Source organism: Barbus barbus, assembly GCF_936440315.1.
Source record: "Barbus barbus genome assembly, chromosome: 3".
Classification (NCBI taxonomy): Eukaryota; Metazoa; Chordata; class Actinopteri; order Cypriniformes; family Cyprinidae; genus Barbus; species Barbus barbus.
This window is the reverse complement of record NC_136731.1, coordinates 27,913,061-27,928,663: the sequence shown is the minus strand read 5'-3', so window position 1 is coordinate 27,928,663 and position 15,603 is coordinate 27,913,061. Positions and strand designations below refer to the sequence as shown.

Sequence of the window (15,603 nt, the reverse complement as noted above, 5' to 3'; positions counted from 1 at the left end):
GTTAAAATATTTAATTCAAATTTGTAAAGATAGAAACTGTTGTTTTGTCATAAAATCTGAATTAGGTTAAAGCAGCTGAAAAATGTCTTAATCTCTTTTACTTGCATAGGCTATATCGATCAACATTTTAATTTGTTATCATTCTTGGTATGCATATTTGATGGATGGAGGGATGGATGGATAGATAGACAATCTTACTTGATGCTTGGAATTATTGTGTTTGTGTTTAACAATGAATGAAGGGTGTTTTTTTTCCCCTCTGTGAAATCATTTTCCAAATGTTTACATTATTATTTTGCCTCAAGCACTCCATCCTTTTAGATATTCTTTAGAAAATAATATATATCAAAAAATTCAAAAGGTTACATGAATTAAAGTATTTAAATGAATTTCAGGTTAACAATATGTAAGCAAATTTGCTATGGCTAACTGAGCAATGACTTTCTCTCTTTATTCTGTCCTGTTAGTAAATAACGAAGCAATAAGTAATAAAGTTTCAATGCCTCAGCTTGACCAGACTATATATCTAAAAGCCCTGTGTATGCTTTATATAAACACTTCCTTAAACTGCAACAAAAGTACATTAATTTGTTCAAGTACATTGTTCATAAGGTACTTCATAACAAGAATGACCCATATTTTTATGACACAGGCAGTGTAAACGTGTACTATGTTTATGATGAAACCACAGGGGGCTGCAGAGGATGTTTACAACCATCAGCATAAATCAGTTCAAATTATTTTTGCATGAATATGAATGTTTACAATGGCCTCTAAACAAGGCCAGACTGTCCACCTCATTTGCATAGGTGGATACAAACCCTGGGAAATAAACAAAAAATAAAATAACCCTTTAACATTCAGACTGTTTTACTTTGACAATAATAAAATGGATATATATTCCTTTAAATGGTCTAAACTTTACTTAATAAACATAATATCTGCAATTAACAGCACAGTTTCTTTCATTTACACAATTAAAGTCTCTTGTGTTGCTGTCCTGAATGTATATTATCCTAGTGTAGACAGAAATACCATCACCGTTCAGCTGTCCTAAGGCAGAGAGAGATTGTTTTCAGTGTAATTTCAGATGATCCACCTCCTCTGATGGTTTTATGTTTGACTTAGGTAACCCACGGTGAGCATCTCAAGTTGTGGATGGGTGCACAATCAATGGGACTATTTATAGCTTGACACAGAACTTCAGAAAGACAGAAACCTGAGTATGATGAAGCTATGACAATCTGAGCTACAAATTACACATCAAATTCTCTTCCAGATTTCACATGCATGATATTCTCATAGACTGCTCAGATCAAACAGACCTGCTTAATCTCGAGACAAGCTGCCCTTCAACTCAAAAGGACCCTCTTACTCTCTTACCCAGAGGAGGGCACTCTTACTCCACACTGGCTCACAGAACTAAAGACCTAAAGACTAATTTAATTTCAGGCTCTTTAACACCAGCTTTGGTCACAAAAACATGGTCCCATGGCTGATCCCACAGGAAATTCCCTAACTGAGAACCTTTAAATTCGTTTGACATGAAGCAGGTCTATCTGTATTTTCAGATATACCAGCGGCGTCCTGCATTTCTGCAGTTCTCAAGGGTTGCAGTTCTGAACAAACATTTCCCAGGATTATCTGAAGTGGATTTAAACAGATAATCCACTCAAAAATATAAACTCTGCATCATTAACCAAACAGTTTCAGGTCCCATATTATATGTCCATACTATGGAAGTCAATGGGACCCAAACCCTGTTTGGCTACCAGCATTCTTCAAAATGCCGCCTTCTGTGTTCCACTGAAAAAAATAATAAGCAAGTCATACAGGTTTGGAACAGCATGAGGGTAAACGATAACAGAATATTCATTTTATGGTTGAATGATCCCTTTAGGTTCTTGAAAAACATGTAAATGTTAAGCATGAAACATGAAATTAAAAAGTGATTTCCAAAAGCATGCAATAATTACAGTACATGAACAAATGTTCAGCACAAATAGCATCTATTGTGGAAAAAAATTACATATGTAAAGTGTACTGCAATCTTTAAATAGCACATTTGTCAGAAAAGGCAGTCATTTTTCAGCCATCCCTATTGTGTTTATGGAGGGCTTGTGGCAGCTTGCAGACATCCTGTGTTTTCACGCAGGGTAACAGGATAGCTGATAGAGGAGCTGGCCATCGATGAGATCACCATGAGCTTCCTCTTTTAGCTCCTCTTGTTCACTAGCTGTCAGTCCAAAAACATTTGAGAAAACTACCTTTGTAAATGTCCACTGTATGCATCAAGTGAAGCAAGCAACCTCAGAAAAAGTTTTAAAATTTGTTTTAAAGGCTGTATATAAATTTCTGCTTATAATAATTAAAGAAAAAAATAAAATTAAGAAAAAGAGTAGATACATATAACTTCACATTTGTCTGTATAGTAAAAAAAAAAAAAAAAGTTGATATGGACCCTTTTCAAAGACTGAGATGATGTTTCCACATTTTTTTTTTTTTTGTTAATTTTTAAAACCTTTATTACAGTATAGGTTGTTTTATTACACTGACATTAAATAACAAAAAACTAACACTGCTGGGTATTTTTAACACAACTGCTGAGGGAATGACAGCAAATTTGACATCTTTCTCTCTTCTGACCAACGTAATCAATCTCGTTTTTTTCTCGTTTGTTAAGCCATAGAAAAACTATCATGCATGCATGTTTCTTTTGCTATTAGGGTAAATGGGAACACACACACACACACACACACACACACTGTTCATCCCCTATAGAAGTTTACCCAACTACGATGACTTCTGCTTCTGAGAATCCCGGAAATTTGAAAAGGGTCCATTGGTTTCACAGATAATACATGACATTGTGACAATCTAAGAGTGAAGAAATGTGTGTTTCGCTGCTCTCAGTCACATTGTTGAAACCTCATTGCTTGTGTAATTGTGCATAATAATAAATAATAAATTGAATGGGATTTCTAATGTGTCCTGTGTGATTCTGAGGTAATATATATACTGGCTGCATCTTTTTCAGTCTCTGTCCAGGCCTGCGGCAGATACCTGCGTCTTCATCTGCCTCTCTCTGCTGGCCTTGGCCACAGTGCTGTGGATCTCTGCCTCATAGTCCCTGGCCTTCGCCCTCAGTTTGGCAATGCTACAGCAACGGAAGTCCTCTGGACTGGGCTCCTCTGACCCCTCCTGATCTCTTGGCCGCTGATGCATGTTGCTAACGGGGCTGTGGATAACTGATGAGGACGGTTTGGACCAAGTGGGGTTTCCTCTCTCGTGTTTACTGTCCCAGCCTGGGCTGCTGCTGCGGAGCTCTGGAGCTGCGCTTCTGCTGGTCGAATCTACCGGTCTGTCGTCACTGTCGCGCCGGCCGCACTGCTCTCCTGCCTGGCTCTGGAGCTTCATCTGTCTGCGCATTTTAGCCCTGCGGTTTTGGAACCACACCTATGGGAACAAAGACAAACTTTTTTTTTTACTGTGTGCTAGATTAAATTCTGCAAATTTTAAAGCACTTTAAAGAAGAACAGTGCTGCAAATTGTGTAAAATATAAGTAAAAGTAAATAATAATCTGAGCAATGGTTCAGAGAAATATTTAGTAAATATTCATATTATTGCGTGCATCAAAACAGTCAAAAAGAGTGGAGCAAGGGCAACCTGCACTCTGGCCTCTATCAGGTCCAATCTGAGGGCCAGGGCTTCTCTCATGAAGACGTCTGGGTAGTGGGTGCTCTCGAAGGCCTTCTCCAGCTCCTCCAGCTGCCAGCTGCTGTAGTTGGCCCGAGCTCGCCGCTGCTTCACGGGCCGGGGTTCATCTGGAAGCCACATCGCAGGCACCAATTAGACAATTGCCAGAGGCTGACAAGGAACTAATGGCTCTAGATTGGATAATTAGCGCAGCGTTCATTAAGCCCTCTTCAGCAGGGCCGGATAATTGATTGTTAGTTACGAGTTGTTAGCCAATCCTTTGTAAACATTTTGAATCCTATTAAATACTGTAAAATGAGGATGGACAATTATGAGAGAATATGATTCACAAATGGCCTCTCTTAATGAACGCTACACATATGTATTATTAAGAGCAAATCACCTAAGTAAATATACAACACCCAGAGCTATCTCACCAGTTAAGCTTTTTGCCATACAACACATTATATAAGAGCGCAATCTTATCTCAAAGGTTTTATTTACACAGCTTTACTGAATACATGACGTTATTAAACTGTATAAGTGATTGTTGTCATAGGCAATCAGTTTCTTAAATGTCTCCCGTATCACTATGTGGCCTCTTTCTTCACACATAATAAAGTGATGTCCATATATAATTTTTTTTAATAAGTAGTCTTATAATAAGTGACAATAAATGATATAATAAATAATCAATATCAGGGTGATAAAAGATCAGAGCGGCTGACTCTTAAGCCTCTTAAGCCATCTTCAAAAACTGCTAAGAACACATCTCTTCCATCTACACTAGCACGCTCTATTCTATTTCTATTATATCTACTTGCTTTCTGTTATTCATTATAAAAAATGACCCTCTAACACCACAAATCTCTATTCTATTTCTATTCTATCTACTTGTTTATTTTTATTTTAAAAATAACTTGAGCCTCTAACACCAACACTTTCTAAAGTCTATTCTATCTACTTGTTTATTTTTTATTTTAAAAATAATAACTTGACCCTCTAACACTAACTCTATTCTATCTACTTGTTTTCTTTTTATTTATTATATAAAAAACTTGGCCCTCTAACACTAGCACTCTCTATTCTTTTTCTAATCTATCTACTTGCTTTTTTTTATTCATTATAAAAATCGACCCTCTAACACTAACAATCTCTATTCTATTTTTATTCTATCTAGTTGTTTACCTTTATTTATTTAAAGAAATAACTTGAGCCTCTAACACTAACACTCTCTTAAATCTATTCCTTACTCATTTATTTTTAAAAATAATAATAACTTGACCCTCTAACACTAACTCTATTCTATCTTGTTTTCTTTTTAGTTATTATATAAAAAACTTGGCCCTCTAACACTAGCACTCTCTATTCCTTTTCTATTCTAATTGTTTTATTTTATTTATTTATTTATTATATAAAAACTAGACCCTCTAACACTAGCACTTTCTATTCTTTTTATATTCTATCTACTTGCTTTCCTAATTCATTATAAAAAAAACTCTATATTCTATTTTATCTACTTGCTTACTTTTATTAAAAAAATATCTTGAGCCTCTAACACTAACACTCTCTAAAGTCTTACTATCTACTTGTTCATTTTTAAAAAATAATAATAATTACTTGAGTCTCTAACACAGGGGTGCCCAAACTTGGTCTTGGAGGGCCGGTGTCCTGCAGAGTTTAGCTCCAACCTCAATTAAACACACCTGAACCAGCTAATCAAGCTCTTACTAGGCATGCTACAAACTTCCAGGCAGGTGCTGTGTTCAGGCAAGTTGGAGCTAAACTCTGCTGGAAACTGGCCCTCCAGGACCAAGCTCGGGCACCCCTGCTCTAACACTAACTCTCTCTATGTACTTTAAATGCAGCATTCATTAAGCTCTCTAATTGATAACTGATTGTTAGTTTTGAGTTGTTAGCCAATCAAAAACAAACAAACAACAGGCCGGGTTTGCCTCTGTTGCCCTCATTTATAAATCACTTTGGACAAAATCGTCTGCTAAATGATTTTATAATAAAAGTTCCCCAATTAATTATTTTTTTTTACATGAACATAAAAATTTAAACTAAAAAAATTAATAAATGAAAGATGGCATTTAAGATGTTCTATGTAAGATTGGCTCACCAATATTTTCAGCATGTTGTCCTGTGGACTGAGCGGCCAATAGCAGAGCCTGTTTGCAGGGCTCGGGCTGCAGGTAATTGCGCAGGAGCTCGTAGCTGAGCAGAGGCCCAGGGATGAAGATCTGCGGTGAGGTCAACCTGTTGGGAAACGCCGGGAAGAAGTGCGCAGCCGAAGAGTGGAAGACTGCAGAAGACAGAGGAGACACCAAATGCCCAGTGCCAAACATGGCCCAAGTTCAGCAAAGTCCAGAAAGAGCTCCAGAAACAGACGCATGTACGTGATAAACAGCCTCTTCAGGCGCTAAAGTGTTACAGAAGAACAAACTAGAGATCCAGCTCCAAGAGAACTACTTAGTAGATCCAGAGTCACTACAACTTTTCTCACCTGAGTCAGGTGTGAGTTCCTCCCTCTTCCTGAGTCACATGACTTACCTATGACCACTAATCCTAGTAAAACAGGGCCGGGTTTGAAGGAAATCACCCTATCATAGGGGACCGTTGAATCCATGCTTCATTTAAGAGAGGCTTCTTACAGCATCACTCTTCAGCAGACGTCCAACGGTGACACCTAATGCCTCCTAATCCACACCTCAGCTACTCTGAAAGAGTAAATGAGTAATATCCCACCTCTTCCATTCGGGGAGGAGTACTGTATATGGAAAGGCCTGTCATTCTGAAGTATTCCATAGACAAGTTCAGGCACTCTTCAGCTTCTGTGTTCACTTATTAATATGACAAAGCAGACATTTGGAACTGGAGTGTGGCGAGAAAATGGGGAAAAGCACCATTCCTGAGCTGCAAACGCTTTCAAAGACATGTACAACTGCCAGAGACCTGTTTGTCGCTCTAGCTCTGCTGTCGGCGTACAAGGGTTAGATCTTAAAACACGGCGATGTAGCAGATAGATATTAAATCATTAAGGGAGAATCAAAAGGTTCACAGCTGAGAAACGTTCAGTAAGAAAACCCAAAACAAACAGAGCTTTAGTTGAAACCTGCAGAGAGCGCAAACAAACAGCCTCTGTTTACATAGTAAACACATCACACTAATTGGCCCACATAATTGACATTCATTTACAAGCCCATTTGCAGCATTTGGGTGTTTGTATGACATCCATTTGCGATACAACATGACTAAATGAAAAAATCCTTCAGGAAAGGCTTTGATGAGTTTTCATAATCAATATGCTTCTCTATGGCGAAAGCATCTGAAATGGAGAATGTGTGGCATCAACTGAGAATTCTGCTGTCAGATTAAAACCCCACGCCTTTGTTCCAAAAGACGTATAAGCCTGTTATCTCACTCAAAGCCTTCTTCACATTAGGAATAAGATCACCTGTCCAAACAAGGTGTATTGTTCAGTCCTGAGCTAAGGACAGAGGGTCATGGATCTCTGGTCTTTGAAAACAGATCACTTTCCCAACTAAGACCAAATTGTACTTAGAGAGGAATGCCTACTATTCATGTCAAACAGGTTGAGTGAGAATTATGCACTTTTCATGCAGATCATTGCTAAATAAATAGTTCACCCAGAATTGATTCTGTCCTTTACTCACTTTTTTCATGACTTATTTTCTGTGGAGCACAAAAGAATATCAACTTTTCTGTGTAATAAGAGTTGATGAAAATTAAGGGTGTTAAGTTCCAAAATTGATAAAGCATTATGAAAGTGGTTCATGTGACTTAAGTGTTCATGAGAGAAATAGAGATGTCATGAATGAATCATATTTCCCAATTAATCGACCATCTAATTAATTCATTCGCATATCAGGTTGATCTAAATCTTAAAGGCTGGAACATGCTACATGGCTTTTTTAAATCTGAACATATTTTAAAGCACTATGTATCATACACTTGCCGACTTTGGAAATGTTTACAGATTAATCAACTAAATGACTGAGGATCACACACAACCAGTTGTTTTGAACTCACAAACTCACACAGAAACATGCATCGTTACTAAGAAACGCATGACAAATGAGTGTTCTAAACGCAATGTGTTCTAAAATTGGCTCAAAATATCAAACATGTTTGATATCCTCTGACTTGATGGATTCATAGCATGAAGATTAAAATTCAGAGTCTCTGCCCATCATACATTACATACTTTTCTGTAAAATCTGTCAACTCTGACTGCCCAAAATCTGCTGTCTGGTTCTGACTTTTGGAAACTAGCATTGACCTGTGCAGACTGTAAATCAGGGCAAAAATCTGGGCAAAAGCAGAGTATTGTATTCTAGCCTTAAAGGGAAAGTTCACCCAAAAATGAAGATTACCCAATGATTTACTCACCCTCAAGACACCCTAGGTGTATAAAACTTTCTTCTTTCAGACAAAAACAATCAGAGTTATATTAAAGGTGGGGTAAGCGATTCTTGAAGCCAGTGTTGATATTTGAAATCACCAAAACAAACACGCCCCTACCCCAAAAGGGTCTCGCCCCTATTTTGATAGCTCCACCCCACACATACGTAGCCTACGCAACCCAGGCAACGATTAGTTCTATGAAACAAGACACGCCCCTTACTGCTGATTGGCTACAAGTTTGTTTTGGTACTCGGCCCGACTCTAAAGCGTTTTTAAAAAAAAATGTCCTGGCTCTTCCAAGCTTTATAATGGCAGTGAATGGTGGTCAAGATTTTGAAGCCCCAAAAAGTGCATCCGTCCATCATACAAAGTGCTCCACATGACTCTGGTGGTTAATAAAGGCCTTCTGAATTGAATAGATGCATTTTTGTAAGAAAAATATCCATATTTAAAACTTGAACTGTTGTACACACGTTCACGAGAGAGTGGCATTCCAGCGGATGACGTATGTGTAGCATAAGCTACAGTGAGAATATATGCTAGTCTCACGAGAACCAAGTGTTGTTTACAGGAGCAAAGGAAGCAACGTTTTCTTTGTTTAGCAAAGAAAATCCAGTCTTATATCAAAATAATCTGATATTTTTCTTTATAAATCCTTATTTTGTACTTCTAATTCAGTAATCAGTGTGTTGTTTTGCTCTCTCCTCTGCGCTTCTACATTCATCACTCTCTCTAGACTCAAGCTAGAGATGATGGTTAATAAAGTTTTAAATATGTATATTTTTCTTACAAAAACACATTGATTCACTTCAGAATACCTTTATTAGCCCCCCGGAGCCGTCTGTAGCACTTTTTACGATATATGAATATGAATATTTATTGGACTTCTGTTGGACTATTGAATATCAACAGCCATTCACTGCCATTATAAAGCTTGGAAGAGTCGGGACATTTTTTTACTTCAATTGACCTATTGTTAAGCTCCTCCCCTCGAACGCAGATGAGCCAATGGCTGTTGAGAATCAGTTGCATGCAGCCGGAACATTAGCTTTCAGCACCATAGAGAAACACTGGAAGATCCGAAGCTTTCATCGGTTTGATGGCGTTTATGCTACAAATTTGGAAAAATTATGTTCCTGGAGTACTTGTAACACTGATTCCAGGTATCATAAGAGGATAGGCAAAGGAATTTATTTTATTCCATTTCCTAAACCCAACCAAAACAGAGCAAAATTTGCCTAAGCATTTAACCCCCAATCCCAATGAAGACAAAAACGTTCATTTTCTGGTTGTCATACACTCATTAAGTTACAATTTTCATATGCTCAAGCAAAATGTTAATGTCATCTTGTGCTTCAGTAAGGTATCTCTAGCTAAAACTAGCTAACATTTAAGTTAGTGAGTCCATGTTAATATACAAATCTGAATAGCGAACTGTTCTCACGTCACGTATAATGTAGGTCAAAAACACATAAACAAAGGTCTACATTTCAAGTTAAATGTAATTTAATTTTACACTGTGGTACGCTACATGAACAGTGTTAATCTGGGATGTTGTCTTTGTGATTATGACGACCGTAACATGAGGCTTAATTCTTTCGTTTGCATTGTGATCTGTATTTTTACATATTTATTTTACATCTTTTAAAATATCCTTCCAGGGCATATTTCAGTCCCACTTGAATGATGGTCATTCTGTGTCCAAAATTTATTAAAAACATCTTGGGACAAAGTTTTCACACTGACAGTTGTCATTGTAAGACAGTTAGCAACTCCGTTTGTTTGTCTGAGTGAGCAACAGTAACTAAGGGGGCGGGGCTTACCGATAGGTCATTTGCATTCATCTGAAAGAAGAAAGTCATATACACTTAGGATGTGTATATGATGGGGTCATTTTCATTTTGGGTGAACTATCCCTGTTCAACTGACATCATGATACAGTCGTACTGTAGTAGTTAACAGTTCACCGGAAAGAAAAATTGATAAATTGTTTCTCTGTTCATAACACACAGCAATCCTTTGACTTTAGAAGATGCAAAATTTGACGGACGAGTAAAATGGATTTCTTTTATGATACTTTCCTAGTACGTAAGTGTCTTTTTGGAATCCAGACTGATCAGCAAATCACTAGAATAATCTGCAAGGTCCTAAAAGTGCAGAACTATGAGGGCGAGTAAAAGATGACAGAATTGTAATATTTGGGTAAACTCAGACGGAATCACTGGTTGTAAGACAATAACACACAAAAAAGAGGCTAGTGGATGATTGATAACTTCAAATAAAAGAAATTCTTCCTGTTTTAGATATTCATACTGAAAGCAGACAGCATCATGCTCCGAACATCTGCATGTTGTTGATGGATAAGTGAAGAGTTGTCATGACCTCTCTGAGAACACAACACAGGTGTGGGAATTAATTCCCAGGAACATTTCACCTCACAAGCATCTTCATCCACCCTCTATCCGCTAATCAGATCAAACTGCAGAGAGACTCAAGAGCTGTCACCAGCATCAATGCTGTAGAATATCAGAGACTGAATCAGACACATTTAAGATGCGATCAGAACATTGAAACATGAGGAGCTGGAATCCCACCGAGAGGCCCAAGGAAACAGGACGCCATAAATCAGATTCCTAGCTCCAACTAGTCTCTTTCACAAGCCTCTTTCAGCAAGCCTCTTTCACAAAACAGCTTACAACCTTGAGACAAAAGAACACTTATTGATAATTCCAATTCAGGAAGGAGACCGTCAAATTTAGGGCAAATAATCAAGACTGATGGTCAAAGAGATGGCCATAACGTGTTCCACGATTGAATTCACAAGCTTCCTTAGACTGACTTCTCCCCCACATAGAAGACAGACCAAACCGAAATTACTTCGTCTAAAGAACATGCCTTCGTTCTCCACAGAACTATACAAAGATTTTCTTATTAATAAAATCATCCTAAAAAGACATTTCTATGCAGAACCCCATATTATGTTTGTAACCCACATATTAGACTATCATGTTTTAATCAAATATTATGTATATCTTTTTAATCATTATTGAATAGCTGAAGGATTCCTATGCGTGTTTGGTATGTATGAGTGTGAAAAATCATGCTTTAAATGTTTCTTCCAATCAATTCTTTGTCAAATGTATCATAGTCTTGTTATAGAAACCATGTTCAAAAGTATACTTTGCAAGAGCCTGTAGTTCGGACCTCTGACTGAACAGATAACATGTTGATTTATTAGTTGGGTGGAGGAACAGAGCAACACTAAAATTTAATATATGTCTCATTGAGAAACTCAAAGCGAGGGTTAAATAAGTGATTGATGGTTGTTAAGGTCTATGCAATTGAACATATTGCTATAAACTTGGGATTTCACATTTCCATTCTCTTAAACTCATCCTTTCCTCACTTTCTCTCTTTCTGCAACGTGTAAATGTATGAATGCTTGTGTTCATGTGTTAGATTAGTTTATGTCTTAGGTTTATATAAATAAAATCTGATTTATATTGAAAAGAGAAGTATCTTGTGTTTAGTGCTCACAAGTTAATGTCTTAATCTGCCGATCTTGTTACTGCGCTATTAAATAGTGTTGTCACTATATTTTGGATTTTAATATCCAGTGCAGAGTTTGTTATATGGCTCGTTCAGTGAATCGCCGTGACACTGATTCTGTTCAAATTCCTTATAAAATCATAAATTATTCCCTTTGAGCTAAATTAATATATTGCTTTAAATTACATATTTATATTAAAAAAAAATTATTACGTTACAATGCTAACCCTGCGGTAATTTTGATCAGATCCAGACATCCACGGTACACAGCTGGGCTGATCTTGGCTGAGTGAGTCACTGACTTTAAGGCCACAACAGCAGTGAAGGACAAAAACTTTTCAGGCAGCTGTCAAAACATTGAGGGATCTAAGTCCTACCTGCTTTCCTCATACTTTCAGAATGGTCATTATTAGAGTATGCTTGTATATACTTTTCAACCAACAATCTGGCAGGGCTCATTCGTATACATCTGGAGATAAAGAAATGCCACTTTTATCCAAAGCTTGGGGAATCCTGGGGTTACATTCCTAAGGGTGCAATGCGGAAAGTTCATGAATCACCCAACACAGGTTTTAAACCTACAACTTTCCAATTGTCAGTCCAGATCATAGGCCTACATAAAAAGTGACAAAAAAAAGAGATTTCAGAGCCTTTTCCAGTTAATTGAAGGAGGCATTAGGGAAACAATGGCAGCAGATCTTGCAGGCCTGTATCGATCTCTTAGGCTCACACTTGTGCCGTCTATGACTATGTGCCGTCATTTGAATACACAGGGGCTTAACAACAACTTACAGCATCAGCAACAGCTCAAAGTGCTTCTGGGCATCAGTGAAGACATACAAGAGTGCATTTTCTTTGAATCAGAGAGAGGAATCAAGACAAGAATGTGAAAACTCCATTGGGGGTGAAGTCGCTAATTTCAGTGGTTTTAATACAGAATCCTAATTAAAGTAAATCAATGAAATATAAAATGGGAAATAGACTGCCTAAATGGGTCATCCAACATCATCAAGCAATAAACCGAATACTATTTGATAAGCTTAACTCACAATGCAATTTCCCATTTCAAATGTTCTTAGTGTGGCATAAGTTCTCTTGATTGAGATATTTCTGATGCTGCTCATAATTGTGAGGGGTTAATTGCCTCTGCAGCAACAGGAAATGATTCTTGCATTAATATGTGGCTGTTGAATGCAGGCTTGCATAGAAAGAAAGTTAACTCACTAAAGAAAACACCAAAACTAGCCATATTCTTTTATCAGCAACATTATCCCTAAAATGAAGTGGATATAAACATGGCTTTCAACTGATTTTCTTTCAGGACCCAGATTTTACTTTGAATGTGGCAACCATTTTACCAGAATTTTATATTGTAAAAAGTTAATAACTAAATAATAATTAATATGTACTGTTTTTCTTTTCCTATCTGTCATGTATGTATTTATTTATTTATTTAAATTGATACTTTTATTTGGTAAGGATGCATTAAATCCTTAATACATTTAAATGCATTCAAATGTAATTTATTGTGACAAAATATATTTCAAATGAATTCTGTTCTTGAAACTTTCTGTTCAAACGAAACACTGTATTAAGTTTTTCTTGAGCAGCAAATCAGTATATTTCTGAAGTATCATGTGACACTGAAGACTGAAGTAATGATGGTGAAATTTCAGCTTTGCATTACAGGAATAAATTACATTTTAAACTATAAAAACCTCATTTTATTTTTTAATTGTATTTAAAAACAAAAAAGTTTCAATTGTAATAATATTTCACAATATTACTGTTTTGAGTGTATTTTGAGATAACCTAAACATGCAGTCGTAATAACAAAAATCTTCTCTCAAACACAAACACACACACACAAATACATATATGTACTTAAAAAAATATATAAAACATTCTCAAGTCATTCCACAGTCTCTGATATCAGCTCTGAAGCGATCAAATTCTCCTGAGGATGTGCCAGCACAGGCTCTTGGAACAATGCATAATAACATTAATACACACTGGAGTGACACTTAAGAATACACCTGAAACACTAAACATGGATGACTGTCCATGAGTCATGGGAAAATGCATTAATTTGCAGAGAAAACAGTTTCAAAATTCAAGTGAAAATGAAGATCCATTTTTTGAGTCACTAAGTTTCCAACAAGATTCTCTCCATTTCCTTTCATTAAAACATCAGACATACAGATAGGCTACTAATCAGGCTCTGGTCAATGGCTTCATGGTCTGGTTTTTATGCCAACCAAAATGTAATCTTTCCTATTCAAACAAATATCTTGCAGTTCTCAACAAAAGTGATATAGAGGTAAGAATATTTCAGTCATCTTTGGTATCTCTCTGGTAATTGTATCTCTCAGGCAGAGAGCTGATTGCTTTAGTCCTGGATCACTAGCAGTGGGATAAACCTGAGAGCCCAGGCTGCTTTTCATGTCAAAACCTTCAAGGAGAGCGGCTGCGATCCAAAAGCAATCACACTTTACACTTCAAAGCGCAAGGGAAAAGGGAGGCGAGAGACGGTCCACATGTTTTCCACGCTAGCCAGGCACAACTCATGCGTGGAGGAAGAGAAGATGATCTAAGCGTAGGAGCTGTTGAGGAACACAGAGCCGACAGGTGTGCGCAGGCAGGTAGCGGCACATCTCTGTCCCTCCCAAAGGTGAGACATAAGCAGTGCTTCACTGTGGCTCTTTCCATTTATCTGTGGTCACCTGCTGGTACTTGTGGATATTTGCTACCCTTACGAAAATTATCAGGGTAATTAATCAGTTAAAAAGAGTTAACAATAAATGTTTGGGAATTTGGTGCAGTTGCCCTAAAATGTATTTGGACACTGAACTGGGTGAAGTTAGAAAGCGAAGAAAAGTGAAGCGAGTTTGTGGTCTAATTCAGTGAAATGCACACATTTTCAAGTGCAGTTCAGTGTCCAAATACATTTTGCTTCATATTCATCAAAGGCCAAAGCACAGAAGTTGGTTTTCTTACCATCATTATGCAACACTACAATAGATCTTCATCCTATTTGGGAGAGAAGATCTTAAGACCATACTTGTCAAAATTATACAACTTCTTTTATCAAACCGTTCAAGAGTAAAACATCAATGTGTAACAGTAAGGATCTGAGGATTGTATCTTTGTCTTTTGCAACTATGTATTGAATGTCCAAGAGCACTTTGGTGACAGCAGCATCTATCGGCCAAATGTCATAAATATGAACAAAAATTGTTATGGATGGGCAATTTCAAAATTCTGCTTCATGCAATATACTGATACTTATTTTCATGTTATGGCTGATAACTGATCAATTAAATGCTAAAATATTAAATTGTACTATTTTGCATTAAAAAATAAAATTCACTAAAAACAAAAAGCAATGTTACATGTGAGGTACAACATTATAATCCACTGTATTAAAAATAGAAATGTTTTTAAATATTGAGTGTTAATCATGTGAAAGGTAACCAAAAAGTAAAAATAAGGTATGAGCACAATTACATATAGAAAACTGTGTGATAAACATTCAATGTTGATTAATGCGTTGATAAATAAAAATGCTTTACAATAACCAAAGTGTTTACATATAACCCTAAAAATAGCTAACAATTGATTTAAACTCAGGCTTCATGTCTCCAAATATTCCTGAATGTTTGCAGAATACTGTCAATTATAATTTTTTTCATGCTTTTTCACTATTAAAAATGTACCCAATCTAAAAAAGCTGGCCTAGCTTACCTTTAGACCAAGCTTCACAAATCAGACAAATTGAATTTTCATTGTATGAAATTCTCCAGAAATATCCTTTCTTATAGTGCATATGCTGTATGCACTTATAGTGTATATCCTGCAAAAAAAAAAAAAATAAATAAATAAATACAAATAAAAATTGTAAGTAAGAATTACTGGAGCATGTTTTA

The 15,603-nt window shown here is 36.7% G+C and overlaps 1 protein-coding gene across 1 annotated transcript; it reads right to left on the bottom strand.

Moving 5' to 3' along the window:
• Positions 1-1,863: 1,863 nt before the first annotated feature.
• Positions 1,864-7,013, bottom strand: LOC306860033 (uncharacterized protein). Its single transcript, XM_079401555.1, has 3 exons — positions 5,823-7,013; positions 3,668-3,825; positions 1,864-3,456 (listed from the first exon to the last, which is right to left on the bottom strand). The coding sequence occupies exons 1-3, from the start codon at positions 6,046-6,048 to the stop codon at positions 3,034-3,036; spliced, it is 807 nt and encodes a 268-aa protein (XP_079257681.1). The 5' UTR covers positions 6,049-7,013; the 3' UTR covers positions 1,864-3,033.
• Positions 7,014-15,603: the final 8,590 nt, after the last annotated feature.